General features: G+C 37.6%; 1 protein-coding gene across 1 annotated transcript in view; it reads right to left on the bottom strand.

Annotated features, from left to right (window-relative positions):
• Positions 1-19,863, bottom strand: part of MTM1 (Myotubularin-like phosphatases II superfamily) — a 354,976-nt gene that overhangs the window by 111,325 nt on the left and 223,788 nt on the right. The window contains exons 14-17 of the mRNA XM_089383937.1: positions 13,043-13,127; positions 2,813-3,040; positions 2,418-2,477; positions 2,209-2,273 (exon numbers count right to left, since the gene is read on the bottom strand). Coding sequence (XP_089240063.1) covers positions 2,209-2,273; positions 2,418-2,477; positions 2,813-3,040; positions 13,043-13,127 — 438 coding nt within the window. The remainder of the gene's footprint in view (positions 1-2,208; positions 2,274-2,417; positions 2,478-2,812; positions 3,041-13,042; positions 13,128-19,863) is intronic.

Genomic DNA, 19,863 nt, shown 5'->3' with positions numbered 1-19,863 from the left:
GGTGATTTCTAATCCTATTTGATTTTTTGCACTAAATGCATTGATTTCAATGTAAATGTTGGTTTCTAATCCTATTTGCTTACTTGCACTAGATGCATTGATTTGAGTGTAGATGTTGATTTCTAATCCTATTTGATTGCTTGCATTAGATGCATTGATTTCAGTGTAGAAGTTGTTTTCTAATCTTATTTGATTGTTTGCATTAGATGCATTAGATGCTTTGATTTCAGTGTAGATGATGATTTCTAATTTGATGTAATTGGATGTATGATGGTACATTAATTTTAAAGTGATTGGATTAACAATGTGCATTGATTTCAGTGTAAGCACAAAAAATTATTGGCAATGTACATTGATTTTTGTGTTATAGTAATTCAACTTATTAATATTGGAGAGCAAGAGAGACAAGGTATGATGTTTACTACAATAGCTCTAGCTAAAGATTTAAACAGTTTATGATTTCAACTGTGCTTTTCATGTAATTGATATGAAAAGATGACAAAACTAACAAGGGTGACAATGAGAATAGTAGAAGAAAATAGTTTGAGATTGATCACAATGAAGACTATTTGTAAATGACTACATTCTTATTATTCACAATTTCGATCATTCAACACTATTACATTGTCACTTTGCATTCAAAAATTTTATTTCATCATTTTTCGTCATTAAAGTTATTAACAATATTTATCATCTCAACAAACTAAGGTAACTAAGCAAATTTAAAATTAAAACGACCAGATTAATCTCAGATATATTTAGCATATTTAAAATGATTACATTAATATTGGACGTATTTACATATTATTGATAAAATTAACCACATCTTCGATAGATTTTCCTTGGCCGCACACGACTAAAACCAGCCTAGATCCATCTTAACTCCGGATCTATCAAGCGCCGAGAGGGATCAAATCTGTCGAGGTGCAAACCTTTCCTTAAGTTTTGCACTCAAAAAAATGGTTTGCACCTCGAGAGATTTGATCCCTCTCAGTGCTTGATAGATCCAAAGTTAAGATGGATCTAGGCTGGTCTAATTTATTTTATACTTTCCTAATCTAATTTATTTTCTTAATCCATTTTATTTTACACTTCTTTAATTTAATTCTAATTTAAATTACTATACACTTCTTTAACTCGATATTCTAATTTAATATTATTTAATAACTTAATATAAATAATTAAGTTGTTAACCCTCATCACTTTAGCATTAATTTCATTTTAACCAAAACCTATTACTTCATTATTTTATTTTAATATAAATAATCAACTATTATCTCTTTAATATTATTATCAATTTGACCATAATCTATTATTTTATTATTTTATTCCATTATTTCATCTAATTTAATCCTTCGTTCCAGGTTACCCTTAACTCTTCCTCTTCCCCAAATCCTCTCAACTAATTTTATTAATTTTTCAATTTTGTAAACTATTTTATTTTCTTAATCTATATTATAATGTTTAATTTTTATTTTTGTTCTTTCTTATTCTAATTATAATTCTAATTTAATCTGTTTTTATACTTCTTTAGCATAATAATATTATTTTCTCCTTAAAAAAAATTAATATAGTTAATTAAAACTCATTTCTTTGATATTAATTTCAGTTTGACCATCATCTTTCCTATTATTTTTAATATATAATTAACCCTTATCTCATTAGTCTTAATATTAGTTTGACCAATCTTCTGAAAAATTATTAGTTTGACCAAATTCTACTATTTTATTATTTTATTTGAACTTTCATTCCACATTAACTTCATTAATTTTATTTATTTTGATTATTTTCTATTTATTCTAATTTAACCTTACCTTCCAAAATTAATAATTATTAATTATTAACATACGTTCTCATACTCTTCACACTCCCTAATGGTCATATCCTTTCTCTATATATTTTTCGTCTAGCACTCTTCGTAACTTCAATCTGAGCTTTCTATCCCTGAAGATGGGTGAAGTGTTCACCCGAAACATCGGACACCTCAATGAGTTTACACAGTATTCCAGAAGAAGTCTTCAACATCATAATATTAACTGTGAAAATCAACATGCTAAAATATAGAATGACTATATTTCAGTTTCCAAGCATGTTACAACAATGAAATCACACTTCTAACATTGAAATTTCTGGTATAAATGCTAAATTCTAAGCTCAAGTTCTGGACAGCTGAGATCAAAATAAAAATAAAAAGGAAAAGAAAACTACCTGTTGCACAAAAAGTTTCCAAATCGACAAGACATCACGCAATCGACAAATTCAACTAAATAAGCCTGGTCCAAGATCACCACACAGCATCAAGGATGAGAATCCATCAACAAAGAGTCTCAGAATATATCATTCAAAAAAGCATGCAGGAAAAAAATGGTCAAAGGAAATCAATAATGAACTAACGCTAATGGAGTCAAATTGCTTACTGAAGAGAATTCAAAAGCACGTGGGTACATGCGTAGTAACTGTGCCACACAATCAACCCACTGCAGAACAAATAATGCATGTAAACAATTAAAGATTAACACAAAACGAGAAGGAAAAATACAATTCTTCTCAAAAAGCAGTATACTTGATATATGTGTTACCAAAGACTTATCTGAAACTAAACGATATCAGAAAGTCTTGTATAAAACTTGAAAACACATTATTGTCAAGGCTAATTTTATGTGCATTTGTGAAAAAAAAGCATACGGAGTACATCAAAACTGATGCAGAGAATATATCCCGTTGGATTACCTACAACTTATAGTTTTCCTTCTCATTTGTATCTTTTATGAATTTATATTTCAAGACTATCATCTCAAATTATTGGCAATACCTGTAAAAAAATGGGGGAGCAGTTATTAGATATTGCTGTAGCTGCAGCAGTATTGGAAGAAGGTGTGAATGAAGAGCCTGGAGATACACGGATCGAAGATGCAGGGCTACTACTACTTGCAGTCTGACGAAATGACTCCAGAATATTCATGTCACCAGAAAATGTTGGCATCCCTAGACGATCTGCAAATGGATGCCCGAATGCAAGCCAATCCTTCTCAATGAGTGCCTGCAAATATGGAGTAAGGAATTACGACCTATATGGTTAAAAACTTTCAAAAATCTCAAGAATTTCAAAACTACAGGCATAATTTCTTCACAATTATGTACACCAAAAGTTATGATGATAAAAGATGTATGTACGACAAAAGCCTCAGCGATTATTTACCATGCCAATAGCTATTGAACTAACCAAATGCAAATTTGAAACTATTATGTTATGAACCCTAGGCTTCAATAACCAAGTAAGCAGCGAAAAGAGTACAAAGACTCATACCTAATTAACAGGACATGGCCCTCAGGGGTACCATGTCCATATCCAGCATCTTAAACACGTCTCGACATGTGACCTAGATGTGTCCTATCTGTTTGACTCTAAAAAACAGTTTTCATTGCTATTTTCACACTTTTAACTGGATGCAAAAAGAGATCGTATGGTCTCTCAATGTGCAGATGAAAGGTAAAATCAAGATTTGAAGAAACTCCAAATGTTTTGTAAATGTTACATTTTCTTGAAAAACAGATCTTTGTGTTTATATTTCATTTTTGTATTTGTTATTTGCAATTTTTTAATATATATATATATATATATATATTTATATATCATCTGCCTCCCATATCAGACACTTATATGTTAAGTTACTGTTAATTTTAGGCAACAATGGTATGTTCTATGCTTTAGAGCAATTTTACTTCAATTTCTTTATTAGCCCAATATCAATATCCAATTTAGCAATCACATCATCATGATAGTAAAATGCAGATAGAACATAAACATAAACACTAGAAGACAAGCCAAGACAAGAGGACACAAGATGTGGCATCAGTCAGGGACAAACCCCAATGTGGGGAAACCCTTGATCAATTCTTCTTTAGTCTTCAATAGTTCAGCAGAGAGAGAGTACACTTTACAAATCTGATAATTTATAACAGCAGCAAAAGAGCCCTAACCAGAAAAGTCAACGCTGGTCAACAGGGCAGAATTGACCCTCACCAAATCGGTCAACTTCGGCCTCCAAACAGCAAGATGAATCAGCCCTCAAAATAGTCCGAAATCAGCCCAGTCAAAGTCTGATCAAACAGTCCACCTGCAGTCAGCCCTAGCCATAGTCAACACTGGTCAACAGTCAATGTTTATCCTCGACGTCTGTGCCTAGAAATGCAGCCTGCCCAAATAGAGATAACCCTCACAAAAATGCAGTCAAAGGAGGTCATTGCATGGTCAACGCAGTCAAAACAGCCTTCTGCAAATTTGGTCAAACCTGGTCAACGCTGAAACAGAAAATTTGTCTTCCTTTCCTTCGCACATGTGGAGAGAGAGACTGCCCAGAAATCCGTACCCAATCAAAGATGAGAGAGAGAGAGATGTGTGAAGATGAATGTGTCCAAATGAGGATGAGGCATCATGTATTTATAGCAAACGTTGAGGATGAATAGATGTCACTGTTGGGCTTCTGAGCCTACATGAGTTTGCTAGCCGACCTTGACAATTTGTCCATAATCAAAATGAAATCATAACTTCATTTGTACATGTCAGAATAGGATGATCTTCAAAACAATCCTACACCTCTTGGAGAGAGGAATCCAAGAAAAATATCAGTTGTCATCAATAAGATGACCCATGTGGAGTTTGGCCCTAGTTTCCAATTTTAACACTCCCTCTCAACTAGGGAGAACTCCACCTGCTAATGCATCTGCCAATCTGTACTATCTCAACCATCTATGCACTACTCTACACTGCTCTGCTCTTCTCTGCTGAACTATGAAGAAGAAGTGATCGAGAATGTATCATACCATTCTCTACTAACCCGAAGTCAGTCCCAATCAAAAGAGAGTGTCTCATACCACTCTTACTGACCCGAAGTCAGTTCCAATCGATCCTATATCAATATCGGTCATCCTAGCATAGGGAGTACGGTAGTACACGATGCGTCTATCGGTAGTACTACTCATTGGCCAGATGAGAGGTATTTCCCATGATTCCCAGACTGCATGGGTAGGATGTCTCAGTAGGAGAAGGATGAACCACTCATCCTGCCTACATGTCGCCAAGGGGTATCACAGTGGAAGGCTGAACCACTCACCCTGTACACAACAAACCACTAGGGGAAGGTTGAACCACTCACCCTATGGTGGCTCACCGCTCCAAGAAGTACCCCAAGCCCCCCAGAGCTCAATGTCCATCTCATACAGGACCCTCATAAGAGGGTCCCTCCACGATTCCAAGTTGTTCTCAGAAGGCCAAGATTTTGACCTTCCCCAGGGCTTTCTCAGAATATCAACGACCTGCTCATTAGTCCCAATGTGATGGAGCCTTATTGCTCCTCGTTGTACCATATCCCGGATAAAGTGGTACCTGATATCTATATGCTTGGAGCGATCATGAAACACGGGATTCTCTGATAATCGGATCCCACTCTGGTTGTCACAGAGGATCACAGTGGTATCCAGCACATATCCAAACAGCTCACTAAAGAGCTTCCTCAACCAGATAGCTTCACAGGAGGCCATACTAGCATCTATGTATTCGGCCTCGGCAGTGCTCAAGGAAACCGATTTCTGCTTCCTGTTCATCCAGGATATCGAAGCAGAACCCAAAGAAAAACAACATCCATAAGTGCTCGTGTGATCCACCACACTGCGAGCCCAATCAGCATTTGAATAACCATGGAGCCTCATATTTCCGGCAGTGTATCTCAGTCCATGAGTGATTGTGCCCCGAAGATATCTCAGAATATTCTTGGCAGCAATCCAATGTATATGATGAGGCTCGACCACGTATTGGCTCAATGTGTTAACTGCAAAACATATCTCGGGACGGGAAGTTCACCAAGAACATCAGTGCTCCTATTAGTTGATGATACTCAAAAGCATTTCCCAATTCAGGTCCAGCAACACTACCACATAACTTCTATTTAAGTTCCATCAGAGTAGTCACCAATCTTTCCAATATCTTCACCTCATATTTTCCTTGAGAGAGGAAAATTTCGTCTGGCTTTTGCCAGACCTCCAACTAGGATATAGTGCATCGGTCCTAGGTCCTTCATCTCAAATTTAGAAGTCAACTCCCTCTTACATTTGTGAATGAGAGGGTCTGCACCTATTAGAAAGAGGTCCTTCACATAAAGTACCAGAATGAGAGGTTTATCATTTTCAACCTTAAAGTAAAGGTTCGGATCGGCTTCACTTCTAGTGAATCCCAGCTTCATCAGATAGTTATCGACCCTCTCATACCAAGCCCAAGGTGCTTGCTTCAATCCATAGAGAGTTTTCTTCAAACTGCATACATGAGATTCTTGATCATGAACCTCGAACCCCTCGGATTGTTCCACATAGACTTCCTCTTTGATTGAACCATGTAAGAAAATGGTCTTGACATCCATCTGATGTAGTTTCCATCCTTGCGAGGCAGCAAGGCCTATAATCAAGCGGATGGTGGTGTATCGGGCAACAAGTCCAAATATCTCATCATAATCTACACCTTCCTTTTGAGAAAAGCCTCGAGCAACAAAGCAAGCCTTGAACTTTTTTGCAGTTCCATCAGCTCCATGCTTGATTTTGTAGAGCCAGTTAAAGGTAACAACCGATTTGTCCTGGGGTTTAGAGACCACATCCCAGACATCATTCTTCATAATTGACTCGTATTCTTCATTCATAGCATCCTTCCATACTTGATGCTTCACGGCTTCTTCGAATGATGAAGGCTCATTTTGAATGATAGTGCTCATGGCGGTCAAATATCCTTGATACCTATTCGGCTTCTTGCTTTCACAGAAAGTCCCCCTTGGTGCAATGTGTCTCTCGGCATCTTCGAGAGTCTCCCTAAGCCATGAGGGTCTCCTTTTGGAGGAGGAGGATCAATAGGATCCATAGGTTCATCAACATCAAGCATCGTTTCGTCCTCTTTTTCACCCTGATTTCTAGGGTCAGCTTCTTTGTCCTTCCTTAGGATAGGAAGGTTGTTGATCTTCCTAAGGGCCATATCTTCATCGAAGTTGACATCATGACTTATCTCAACGTCCTTTTGACCAGCGACATAAATTCTATATCCCTTAGAATTTTCACTATAACCCATAAACATTCCTTTCCTCCCAGATGCACCCAATTTGCTTCTTTTCTCTTTTGGCACATGAAAATATATGGGACTTCCAAAAATTCTAAAATGAGAGACATCGAGTTTCTTACCAGTGGACATTTCTTCGAGAGTTTTGGAGTCCAATGCTTGATGAGGGCATCGGTTTTGAACATACACGATGGTATTTGTAGCTTCAACCCATAGAAACTTCGGAAGGCCTTGATCATGAAGTATGGCACGGACAGCTTCTACAATAAAGCGATTCTTCCTATCATCCACACCATTTTTCTCAGGAGTGCATGGCGTTGTAGTTTCCCTCTTAATGCCAACTTCTTTGCAATAATCTTGGAATTCAATGGATTCGTACTCGGTTCCATTATCAGTCCTCAATATCTTGATTTTCTTCTCGAATTGGTTTTCGATCAAGGCTTTGAAGTGTCGAAACCAGGTGAACACTTAATCCTTCTTCTTCAAGAAGTAGATCCAGGTCTTGCAAGAATAATCATCCGTAAAAGTGAGATAATATAAGTATCCTCCCAAAGAGTTTACGGGCATCATACCAGATATGTTGAAGTGGATCAATTGCAATATACTCGTGGTCTTGCTATTACTTGAGGGGAATGGTCCTCTTGTAAGTTTTCCTTCGGCACATCCCGGACATACACCTTCATGGCTCTACTTTGAACTCGAGCATACCTGTCACCATCTGTCCCACATCGGGTATGTCCTTATAATGAAGATGGCCAAACCTCCAATGCCATAGTTCAGATTGTAGAAATGTGTCACAAGACATGGCTCCCAATGGACTTCCTCCAACTTGATACAAAGTGTCAACCCTGAAGCCAAGAATAAAAGCATCTTTAAAATTTCTTTTCCAAACATGTACCTTTCCATCGATAAAAGCCACATTGAACCCTTTATCTTCCATTGCCAAAATGGACACCAGGGTCTTCTTGAGATCGGGTACATATAGTACTTCTTGCAAATGAATAGTGTTACCTTGATTCAATTGAAGGGTAATATTCCCTACTCACTTCACTGGATAGGTGGCATCGTCTCCAAGGATGATCTCCAAGTTTGTCTCCTTTTCTATCATATTAGAGAGGGATTCCTTGTATCCGGTGAAGTGCCTTGAGGCACCACTATCAATCAACCAATTTCCCAAAGTGTCCAGGGGAGAGGCAGTGTAGAGGGCCGATATAAGACAATACTCTTTTTGCTTATTGTTAACAACATTGGATTCTTCATACCTGGAGTTCCTTGATTTCTTGGAGGGTCGACCATTTCCTTGATGTGTCGCATTCCTTTTTCCTTTACCATTGGACCTGCCATTCCTTTGATCATTGTTGTTGAAGTTGCCCCTGAAATGATTGTGATCATCATCATGCGATGTGTCCCTTCTATTTGGACACTCCCTTTCATAGTGGCCAAACTTATTGCAAACAAAGCATCTTCCCTTCCTTCCATTTTTGAATCCTGGTCTTCCTTGACTTTGCTTCATTGAACCTGCATTGTTCTTCCTCTTGACATGAGTGGAGAATGCAGTGGGGTTGCTTCTATTAAAAGGCATTTCTTGCTCCACCATTCTTGTTTCTTCTTGAATGCATCTAGACATCAATTTTTCAAACCCTGGAATTCGATCATTGTTGAGTATAGTGGGTTCCAAATACGTACTACTCACGTGGGAGTCCTCCAAGGGTGGTGAGAGTAAGTCCCCTGTCAGGAATGACTTCTCCAATCAAGAGTAGATCATTCTTGATCTCAGTAATCCTCAAGAAATAGGATTGAATGTCCACGTCCTTGCCCTCCTTAATATTCATCAACTTATTCTTGAGAAATAGAATTTGATTAGCATTACTAACCTTGAACATGTCGACCAACTTGTCGTAGATCTCTTTGGAGGTCTTCAATTCGGAGATGTAGGCCACTAGAGGCTTGTCAATGGAATCCCTGATAATCTTCTTCGCTTTGACTTCAGCCCTATTGTACTTGGTCTTTGTAGCAGCTAGTGCATTTGAAGGAGGCTCAGGGATTTTACCCAGCACATAATCCATCGCTTATTTTTCTTCCAACGTCAAATCAAGAGACATCTTCCATCCATGATAGTCAGATTTATCATGGAGCCTGTCTTCAGGCGGGAAGTGAGATGAGGAACCCATTGAACCTTTTCTCCCTGTCAAACTATCTTTGGTGATTGCTCTTTCACTCTTGCTTGGGCTTTGTCTTCACCTCAGCTATGATACCATGTTAATTTTAGGCAACAATAGCATGTTCTATGCTTTAGAGCAATTTTACTTCAATTTCTTTATTAGCCCAATATCAATATCTAGTTTAGCGATCGCATCAACATGATAGTAAAATGTAAATAGAACATAAACATAAACAATAGAAGACAAGCCAAGACAAGAGGACACAAGATGTGGCACCAACCAGGGACAAACCCCAATGTGGGGAAACCTTTGATCAATTCTTCTTTAGTCTTCAATAGTTCAACAGAGAGAGAGATAATACAATTTACAAATCTCATAATTATAACTGCAGCAAAAGAGCCCTAACCGGAAAAGTCAACGCTGGTCAATAGGACATATTTGACCAAGACTCAACAAATTGGTCAACTTCAGTCAACTTTGGCCTCCAAACAGCAAGATGAATCAACCCTCAAAATAGTCTGAACTCAACCCAGTCAAAGTCTGGTCAAACAATCAACTTGTAGTCAGCCCTAGCCGCAGTCAATGCTGGTCAACAGTCAATGTTTCGCCTCGATTCCTGTGCCCAAAAATGTGGCCTGCCCAAACAGAGATAGTCCTCATAAAAATGTAGTCAAAGGAGGTCAACGCAATCAAAACAGCCTTCTGCAAATTTGGTCAAACATGGTCAACTCTAAAACAGAAAATTTGCCTTCCTTTCCTTCGCACATGTGGAGAGGGAGACTACCCAGAAATCCGTACCCAATCAATGAGGAGAGAGAGAGATGTTTGAAGATGAGTGTGTCCAAATGAGGATGAGGCATCATGTATTTATAGCAAACATTGAGGATGAATAGATGTGACTGTTGGGCTTCTGAGCCTACATGAGTTTGCTGGCCGACCTTGACAATTTGTCCATAATCAAAATAAATTCATAACTTCATTTGTACATGCCAGAATGGGATGATCTTTAGATCAATCCTACACCTCTCAAAGAGAGGAATCCTAGAAAAATATTATTTGTCATAAATAAGATGACCCATGTGGAGTTTGGCCCTAGTTGCCAATTTTAACAGTTATCGAATCTGCTGGTTGAGGGTCCAGGATCCACAGATCCGTGTATCCAATCCTGATCCCGATCCGGCTAGAATCGGCAAAAATACGCCTGAGTGGAGAATCCGTGAATATCGGAAACATAACTAGATGCCCAGAAATGGATCCCGATGACAGAGCCAGATCCTTCAAAAAAAATTGACAGATTTCAAAAAATTAAAAACCGGTTTTTACAATTTAGGTTTTGTCTTGTCTTGATTTCTGTCTTGTCTTTATGCTTTGTCTTGGTCAGCCACAACAGCGAAGCAGTGAAGGAGCAGCAGAGGAGGAAGCAGCAGTGAAGGAGCAGCAGAGGAGGAAGCAGCAGTGAAGAGGCAGCGGAGGAGGCAGCGGCGGTTTGTAACTTGGCCGCAACGGTGACTGTAACTTGGCCGCAGCAGTTTGACTCTTGAGCACTGACACTTGGCCGCCAATCCTTACATAAGTAATAGAAAGGCTCATTCTAGCAACGTGTTTTGACAATTTCTGATTATATATTAATAATTAACAAAACGCGATCATTTTAAAATGAGAAGCCAGATGTTTTAACAACTTTTGTTACATGCTAGTGAGACAAAAAATCATTTTGAACTAAAATCTCTTTTCACATCAACAAAGTGAAGCGTTCACAGCATTTATGTATGTATATGTGGTGATCGAAACAAAAATGATTTTGAAAGACCTCCTTTTTACATATTATATAATTTTGATACGTAATACGAAACAGTTGGCATCCTTATATAATTGATGGTAAAAATAATTTTTCAAGGTTTTCCATGGAGTATTAAGTATTGTATTCTTTTATAAATTTTGAATTTGATTTAATTTAAATTTTGATGAAAAAAGGGAGAATTTTAATTTGTTAATTTTACATAATAAGTAATAGAAAGGCTCGACTTCAAGCATGGAAGATTAGAACTGAAGCCAAGTAACAAACAAACAAAAGGAATCAGTTGGATTGATACCTTTGACGGGTGATCAGAATCTTTCTTTTTTTCTTTTGTCAGGTCAAGCTTGGAAAGCTGGGTCGGTTTGACTCTTGAGCACTGACAGGGACTGTTTGAGCAACGGTTTGAGCACAGGGACGGACAGGGCTAAATGGTTTCAGTTTTAAATGTTGTGATTTATAATTGTATATGATTTTTGAACTCTAAAAGTGTTCTTTTTAATTTAAAAAATATTATTATATTTTTCCAATTGTACTTGACGTATCCTTGCCGTCTCCGGATGCTGGATTTTCAAAAAACTAGCGAATCCAGATCTGTATCCAAATCCTGGTAACTTAGTGTATATGTCTACATCTTGTGTCCCATGACTTAGATCATACATATTATGTCAAAAGATAAACTATTAAATAATAAATAATGATTGATATGAAAATGATGATACAATTAAACAATGTGATCTCTTTCTATAGTGCTGGGTTTTCAATCCCTCAAAGCATTGGTAGAGATGGGTGCTGATGTTGAAATGTATTTTCCCGTATGCAACCTCATGGAGCAAGACTTTTCACATAATGACATACTCCAATACTGTCTTGGGTTGAGAAAATGAGACAAAAGGATCTTTGAATGTTGAAACAAAATAGTAGCATTGTAAAAGGACCTTTCCATCCTAGGTTGAATATTTTCTCAACTCTTTGTTGATAAGACTCAAATTGAACATTTTTTATGTAATCAGAACCGAACCGGTGGTCGAACCAAAAAACCTTGTGGACAGATGAATGCCTAAATAAATATTTGAATACAGAAAGTGGCAATTAAACAAAAAATGACCAAAAACACCTAAAATATTCAAATTTAAAAAAAAACATATATATTATATATATGTGCATCCATATGGATCCAAATTATTTATACAAAAATAAGCAAAAGTTCTCATTTATATAGCATGCAAGGGTGCACATAACCAAAATAGCATTGAGTGCAATTCATCCCTGAACCAAAAATACATAAACAAATAGGCTCTAGATGGACTATAGCATCCAAAAAAAATCATCCTACAACAAATACCTACATATCATCAAAATCATTGTCTATATTGTGATCTTTGTCATCAATATAACCCTCTAAGTATTAAAATAAGATAGGAAAAAAGTAGCATGTCAAGTCAAGATTTTGTTTGAGTGATAGGTACATTTTCAGAAGAGTCATGATAGAGGAGTTCGACAACCAATGCCACTAACATCAAAGTACATAGAGGGATCACATGCAGGTAGACCCTTCTATCTCTGTCGATGTCATTCTAAACACAGAACTGTACAGAATCAATAAACAATGTGGTTGGCATCCACAGAACATATCAGCACATTATGCTTGCATGTAAAAATTCACATGATCGTCTTCCGCCTTGAACTAAATCCAAAGGAAACAAAATCTTCATGAAATTGAAATTCAATCAGCCATTTAAAGTTTCATCCTGCTCATATTCAATTCCAAAAGTCTAGTTATTGTAGGTTATCTATAAATATACTACTGAATACATATTGATATAAAAAACAATAGAGTGGACAGATGAATGCCTAAATAAATATTTGAATACAGAAAGTGGCGATTAAACAAAAAATGAAATGAAAAGTGAATATTTGAGCTACAAACATGAAAGAGAAAGTGTATGAGAAACAACTGAGAACTGATCACATTCCATTAACATCAAGTACCTGAAATCCCTCAAAGGTCCGATAGTAACGATCGAGCAATAGGCTTGCCAATGAAACCAACTGTGTTGTTCTATCCCACCCATCACTACACAGGAAATACAAACAAAGGAATTTTCATTCCTTAAACATATCAATAATATAACACATAGTCCTATGCCTGTTTGTAATTCACAAGCACACAGCTACCAAAACTGTGAACCCACCAAGATCTAGGTTTTACATATATAACAAATCTGGCACTCCCCCTTATATATTCTGCATAAAAAATACCTTAAATTGCAAGCATCCAAATAAACATATGCTACAAAGTTATATGACTTGTTTGTAATTCAGAAACACATTGCTATTACCAAAATTGCTAGCCCACTGAATTCTTCTGTTTACACAGGCATGAACATCTGGCAGTTAATACATACTTAGTGATGAAATAAATACTTTAATTTGGTTTATAAGTCATGTCCATTCATGTTTAAGAAGTCCAGAGAATTTTTCGTGGAATGTAATTAGGAAAGTGGCATTGAATCAGACAGAGGGAAATTAATTGGAACAGGATATACATGTACAGATCAACTTACCTGCCTGTACCAAGGAGGCATTGCTTCAAAATGTATCATGCCGTTAATCTAAGGGAACTTCTGTTGAAGAAACTGATTTTCTAATCTTGATAATTACTTCCAATGATTTGTATTCTCAACTTATCTTATGTTACTTATATCATTAAGCAATTATACATAGAAAACATCAACTATAATGCAATAATAACCATAGGATCATAAAGAGACAGCCAGAAACAAAAAGATACAAGATTCCCAGGGAAAACACAATACAATATAAATTGTCTAGAAACCTGTGCCAAATTCTAAGCTTTTAGTACCAGTCAAACCTGGTCAAAGGAGAGAGAATATCTGACTTCTGTCTAGCTTAGTCAAATCTGGTCAATAGGCCGAATTACAGCCTCTGTTTCTATCTCGAAAAATTCAGTCAACATGCCTCAGTCAACCTGCAGTCAATGCTGGTCAAACAGTTTGGTCAACACTCAGAATTCTGCCCAGAATTTTGGTCAACAGTTCAGTCAAAGATGCGGTCAAATACCCAGATAAGTCTTGGTCAACGCAGGTCAGAAACAGTCCAAGAACCCTTCAGTCAACACTGGTCCATGAGTCAAACTTCTGCTCGGAATTCACTGATCAAACCTCAGCCTTCTTTTGCTCCTTCGCACATGTGAAAAGATGGCTAATTGCTCTTGAGATCCAAATTGATTTGATGATGAATTGAGGAGGTCGAATGGTTTATTTATAGTGGTCAAACTGGATGTGTTTTGACCAAGGGTCACACCCATTTCACAAGGTGGGGCCGACTTGACTTTTGGGACCTACATGAATGCCGAAAATAATAAATTTTACTTATCATATTTAATATTTTCTTGGGCCGATTTAGGAGGTCAATTTGGCATGCAGTATTACCTCCCAATGCTACAAAAATCAACACTCCCTCTTAGTGAGCAAGGTATTCTCCTGCAACAGATTTCCCTTAGCTGGGAATTCCCCTTAAGAAAAGTTTCATGAGCTTGTCATAATGATGCATGTCCTTTTGATCAACATAAATATCCAGGGTGGACCAAGTTCCTTTATGGCTCCTCAGACAAATATATCACACTCCTTTGGTCATGACCTTAGCCTAGGGATTAAATTTTTCTAACTTCTCAAGAGAATTTGCCGTTGGACTATTCACCTTTCTGGTCAAAGTCTTTTGTCATCTACCCAAGTCCTTCAGGAATTTTAAAGGTGAATTTCATCTATCTCCTTTGGTCGACATAGCCAAGTCCTTCTGGCTTCGAAGGAGAAGATTTGTCCAATATTATAGTTTCGCTGGAACATTCACTTTTGGCCGACCGAACAAAGTCCTTTTGGCTTGAAAGATGAACGTATACATCTCTATTTGGTCAAAATCCTTTATGACCCAGGCAAATCCTTTAGGCCTTCCTCATTGTTCCTTTCAATGAGGGAGACATCTACCATCATACTAAGTTCAATTTGTCCACAATCTATTCATTTGTGAATATATACTAGAGCTCTATGGCTTCTTGCTTTATCATGTCTTGGATGAAGTGATCTGGTCACTGTTTTATGACTAGTGATGTCCTTGCAAAGACTCACTTCATCTCCTAAGATACATCATACATACCAATGTACCATATATTTATTATTAACTTGAGGTGTTCATTTTCAAAAATTTGGTCTATGAAGTAGGTCTTCTGTGTGATGATCTTGGTAGCTCCCTCTGTCATGATAACAAGTCTTTTGTACCATTGCTACTTCCTCTCACTTGAGAGATCATATCAACAATGTTCCTGCAAGCCTTATTCAAGATATCATAGAAGAAACAATTATCATTGAGTAAATGATACAAAAACAATGAAATGTAAGAGAAAGAAATATAATAAAATCAAGATAGAAGGATATAGATTACTTATCTTATGAGAGTTGTATGAAGTTGTTTTTTTTAACCTTGCTTCCTTGCAGATATCCTTCAAATTCCTCTGCAATCCATATATACAATATTCCAAATCTAGTTCTAGAATTTACTTTCTAGAAGTTTTTAATAGGTTGTCCTTGCCTTTAACATTTGATAGAGATCAATTCCTTTTGATCATCCCATGATCTTGGGTATTTAATATTTATAAATTGTTTTATTTGTAAGTAGAGGAATATACTTGTAGTCCTCTACCTTTGTAGAAAATTCCTTCTTCCTACTACATTGCCTTGTACTACTTCTTTAGATTAGGATCTTCTCTTTCATTAGATTATTATAGTGATCTTCTTCATCAAACAACTATCAATGCAAAAACAACAAAGAGACAAGAGACAGAATATAGGCTGTCAGCCAGGGCCAAAACCTTTCCCACTTGAGAGGAAAGCCCAAACGAATTCTTCTTCTTATAGAGACTTCAATTGACGAATACCAAGACCAAGACCAAGACCCTTGACCTATTTGACCTCTCCAAGACCAAGTCACAAAGCTTCCTCTTCTTTGATAGCCAAACTCCTTGTTTCTTCCTCCTTCTCCGCTATCTTGCAGTGTTTCAGTTCCCAAGGCAAATCTGCAAATTTCGGCCTTAATTCAGAAACCCTCAACACGTGTGGATGACCAACTTTGACCCTTGATTATCTTCGCTCTAGAAGGAGATTTCTTCTTGACAGTTCAGCTGGAGATCTTCCTTGTTCTTCACCCAAAAATACTCTCTTACTATGACTGTAATATTTCGCCTTTTTTCCTGCAATAGATAGGTCTGCAATCTCACACGTGTGGAGTGTACTTGGCCCAAAAACAGTCCCAAAACATTACCAAAGACTTTGCTCTGCCTTCCCTTCTCTTCACTAGTAATAAAGCTCCTTCTTGATGAACTTCACGCTTCTTTCTACCTTCGGACCTTGACTGAAAATCCGTCTCTGAAACGAGGCCGAGTTGCCCTATTTATAGTGGTTTGCCCATCAAATAAGCCAACTTGAGTTGAAGGTGAGCCAACATGTCCTTTGGTGTAGATCATTTACTCCATCTTGAAGCCGACTTGTTGGAGGTGCTTTTGCTTGGTCTTGGAGGGCCTTTTTACTCTTTTAATAATTCATACAAATGTGTAACATGCCCAAGAAGGGTCATTCATACATGACATTGACTCTATAAACTTTTATGACTTGATGAAAAAACCTAGAGGCTCACAATGGGAACCTTAACTAAAATAAAATTCCTTGATCATGAAAGCCATGATTCAAGTATTACATAAATAATTTTATTTTCTTCTTTACATCAACTTCATAAAATCATATTTACACATCATTATGAAGACCAAACCTAGTTACACGTTAAAGCACTCCCTCTTAACTAGGGAGGTATTCATAATCCATACAAGGTACTTGGACATTCTCAATCTGAAGAATTCTCATAAGAAGAGTCGGATTGGTAACCCATCTGTATAGCATCATATCAGCCAGCATTGTCACATAGCAAGGCCTTGACTAACAGAGCTATCTCTCCACAAGATCTGAGCTTAATGCTGGTGAGACCAATGATGTATAGACACCCTCATCATTGTCTCTCTCGAAACATACCCCACCCAAGTTCTCAGGATGTGTTCCACTAGGACTATTCTTATCTTGGATTCCCTGTCCTCAAAGAATATCGGTCCTCTACGACTACTCTTATCTTGGATGCCCTAACTCATCCTCAAAGAGCATCAGTTGCCAGAGGTTTAGCCAATCCTCCATTCTGTCTTCCCAAGTGAAGACAAGAATGATGTGTCTATCTCTCCCTCTTAATTAGGGAGGACATGCCTATTCCAATGAAGGAATGTACTCATTCCTACAAAAGGAATGTACCTAAGCTCCCTCTTGGCTTAGGAATTTGTTTTCAAGTTTCTACTAGGTTAGAAACTTGTTTCCAGGCTCCCTCTTAATTAGGGACCTACAGCAGCTCTCTAGGTGGAGATGATGGGACAACTAGCTGCTTGAAGAACTCCTCCTCATGATGTTATGAACTTATCTTCTTTATCTAGGAGTCTTCATGTTTGGGACTTCTTCATAGGGCATAGACCATCCATCACCTTCATCCATGAGTCAGTCATGTCATTATTCCTTTCGTCGGAAAGTGATCCCTCAGTTCATATTTGGCCTTCCTTCATGTCATGCTGCCTTCTTCATGCCATTTTTCCTTAAGGATCTTTCATCCTACTACATCGACATCATGGGCAGAAGATATCCAGAGATCTTCCCTTGGCAGCCCTGCACAATCCCATTCAGATATCATTCAAAAATAAAGGAATGAACATTAAATTAAAATTACCTTTGTGATGGACTTTCATCATGACACCTTCTAGTTTGTATCAGCGCCCTACATACACATTGATACATCTCCAAAAGATATATACTGTCAAGGGTCTCTTTCTTTTTCAGACTTCATCAGAGTCTTCATATCTTTCATGGAGATATCCCAGTCAAATCTCTCAGTCCTCAAGTGTTGATTGCCTTCTTCATGGTTGCATATTCGATCTCCTTCCTTCTTTCTTCACACATTTTCTTCCCAGGAACTTTTAATCATAGTTCCTCCAATCACTGTCAACCACCTCATATTTCATATGAGGACATATTATGTTGATTTCATCTAGACAATGTGTGACTCATGCCTTCTTGCATCCTTTTAAAGAAAGAGATCCTTTATTTTGATCATGCTCTCAAGATAGAGCATTTATCCATGTTACCAGCAACCATATGACATGACTCTACAATATCAAACACAAGCATACATCAGTCATTTTCCATTAGGTCATCTAGACTTCCTTTAGCAGCTTCCTTGATTGAAGGAACTTCAATCCCTTGATCTGCTTCACTTCTTTTGTCATCATGCCATCTTCCTATGACTTTCCATAAGATGGAATTATTGATGAAACCCTTGCTTCCCTTTGATTGGTGAACCTTCCAATGAAGATTCCAATAGAGTATCTTGAGTATCCTCATCCAGCAAATGTTCCCCTTGTTGAAGAATCTAGGGCATCTAGGTTATAGTGAGATTCTTCTGACGATGATAACAATTTGTGAAGTACTTTTTACTTTTCTTATTAGCACAATCTTCTCTTATTATTATTAGAGTGTTCTCTTACTTCATCAAATAGTTACCAAAACAAAAGAGACAAGAACACAAGATGTTGGATCTCAGCCAGGGCAAAACCTCTCTCTCCTAGAGAGGAAAACCCTTCTACAAATTTCTCTTATTGAAGCTTCAATTGACAAATGGCAAACCCTAGACCCTTGACAAGAAGATCCTCCAAGCACAAGTCAAGCCTTTCCCTTTGACTCAAGATCAATTCCTCTTGCACTACCTCGACCTCTTTTTTCGTCCTTCTTCAACTGATGGGTTTACTGCAGAAACCCTAGTCATGCATACCATAGAAGAGACATTCTTCTTTTCTTCCTTTGCTCAAAATGGAGCCTTCCTTAGTTAGGAAGAAGACCTTATTCTTAACCCAGCCGAGCACTTCTTCTTCACTGTAGATATGGATTTGACACAGCAGCAGAGTGGCCCTTTTTCTTCACACGTGTGGAGGATACCTTTAAGAATTGTAGTTTGGTTTGCTCTCTTTCCTTCGCTTGAGTAGTCTCTTCCTTCGCTTGAGTAAGAGGCCTAATTTGTACTCTTTTACCAACCCACTCAAGCCTCTTCATATGACTGTAATAGTAGGTCTGAGATGGCAGCAAAATGAGCCTCTTCCCTTCGCACGTGTGACTGTAATTAGGCCTGAAATTGACCTTCCAAACTCAGCCTTTTACCCTTCCTTCTTCGTTAAGGTAGAGACACCTTCTCTTACCTTTTTCGCATTCTTCTCTAGCCTTGTTCCACTCTGATTTCAAAGATCACTTGTTGTTGTGGAAGTGTGCCCTAATCTGGCACATGAGACAGTGCTTCTTACCCAATACAAAGATATCCTACTCGGCCTTCCTTTCGCTATATAGGAGACTTCTTCTCCTCACTTTTTCACACCTCTTCTTCTTCTTTTTTAAGAGCGGATGTGTGTCCTTCTAGTGAGGCCGAGCTGCCCTTCTTATAGTGATTTTGTCCCTTCCTTTTGAGCTGACATGACCTTCTTAGAGGGCCGACTTGAGCTTAACATGGAGCCAACTTGTTGGACCGAAATTAATTCTTTACAAGAGGAGGCTTGACTTGCTTGGAGGATTTTGTCTTGACTCAATTTCATGACACTTTCACTTTACATTTTACATAGACATATTTACATAGTGTAACTTGCCCTCAAGGGGTCTTCAATAATTACATTG

This window comes from Pinus tabuliformis, chromosome Q, assembly GCF_031772625.1.
Source record: "Pinus tabuliformis cultivar Carrire ecotype Pingquan chromosome Q, CPIR1, whole genome shotgun sequence".
Taxonomy (NCBI): domain Eukaryota; kingdom Viridiplantae; phylum Streptophyta; class Pinopsida; order Pinales; family Pinaceae; genus Pinus; species Pinus tabuliformis.
Note: the sequence above shows the minus strand (reverse complement) of the source record. Positions and strands in the feature narration are given on the sequence as shown.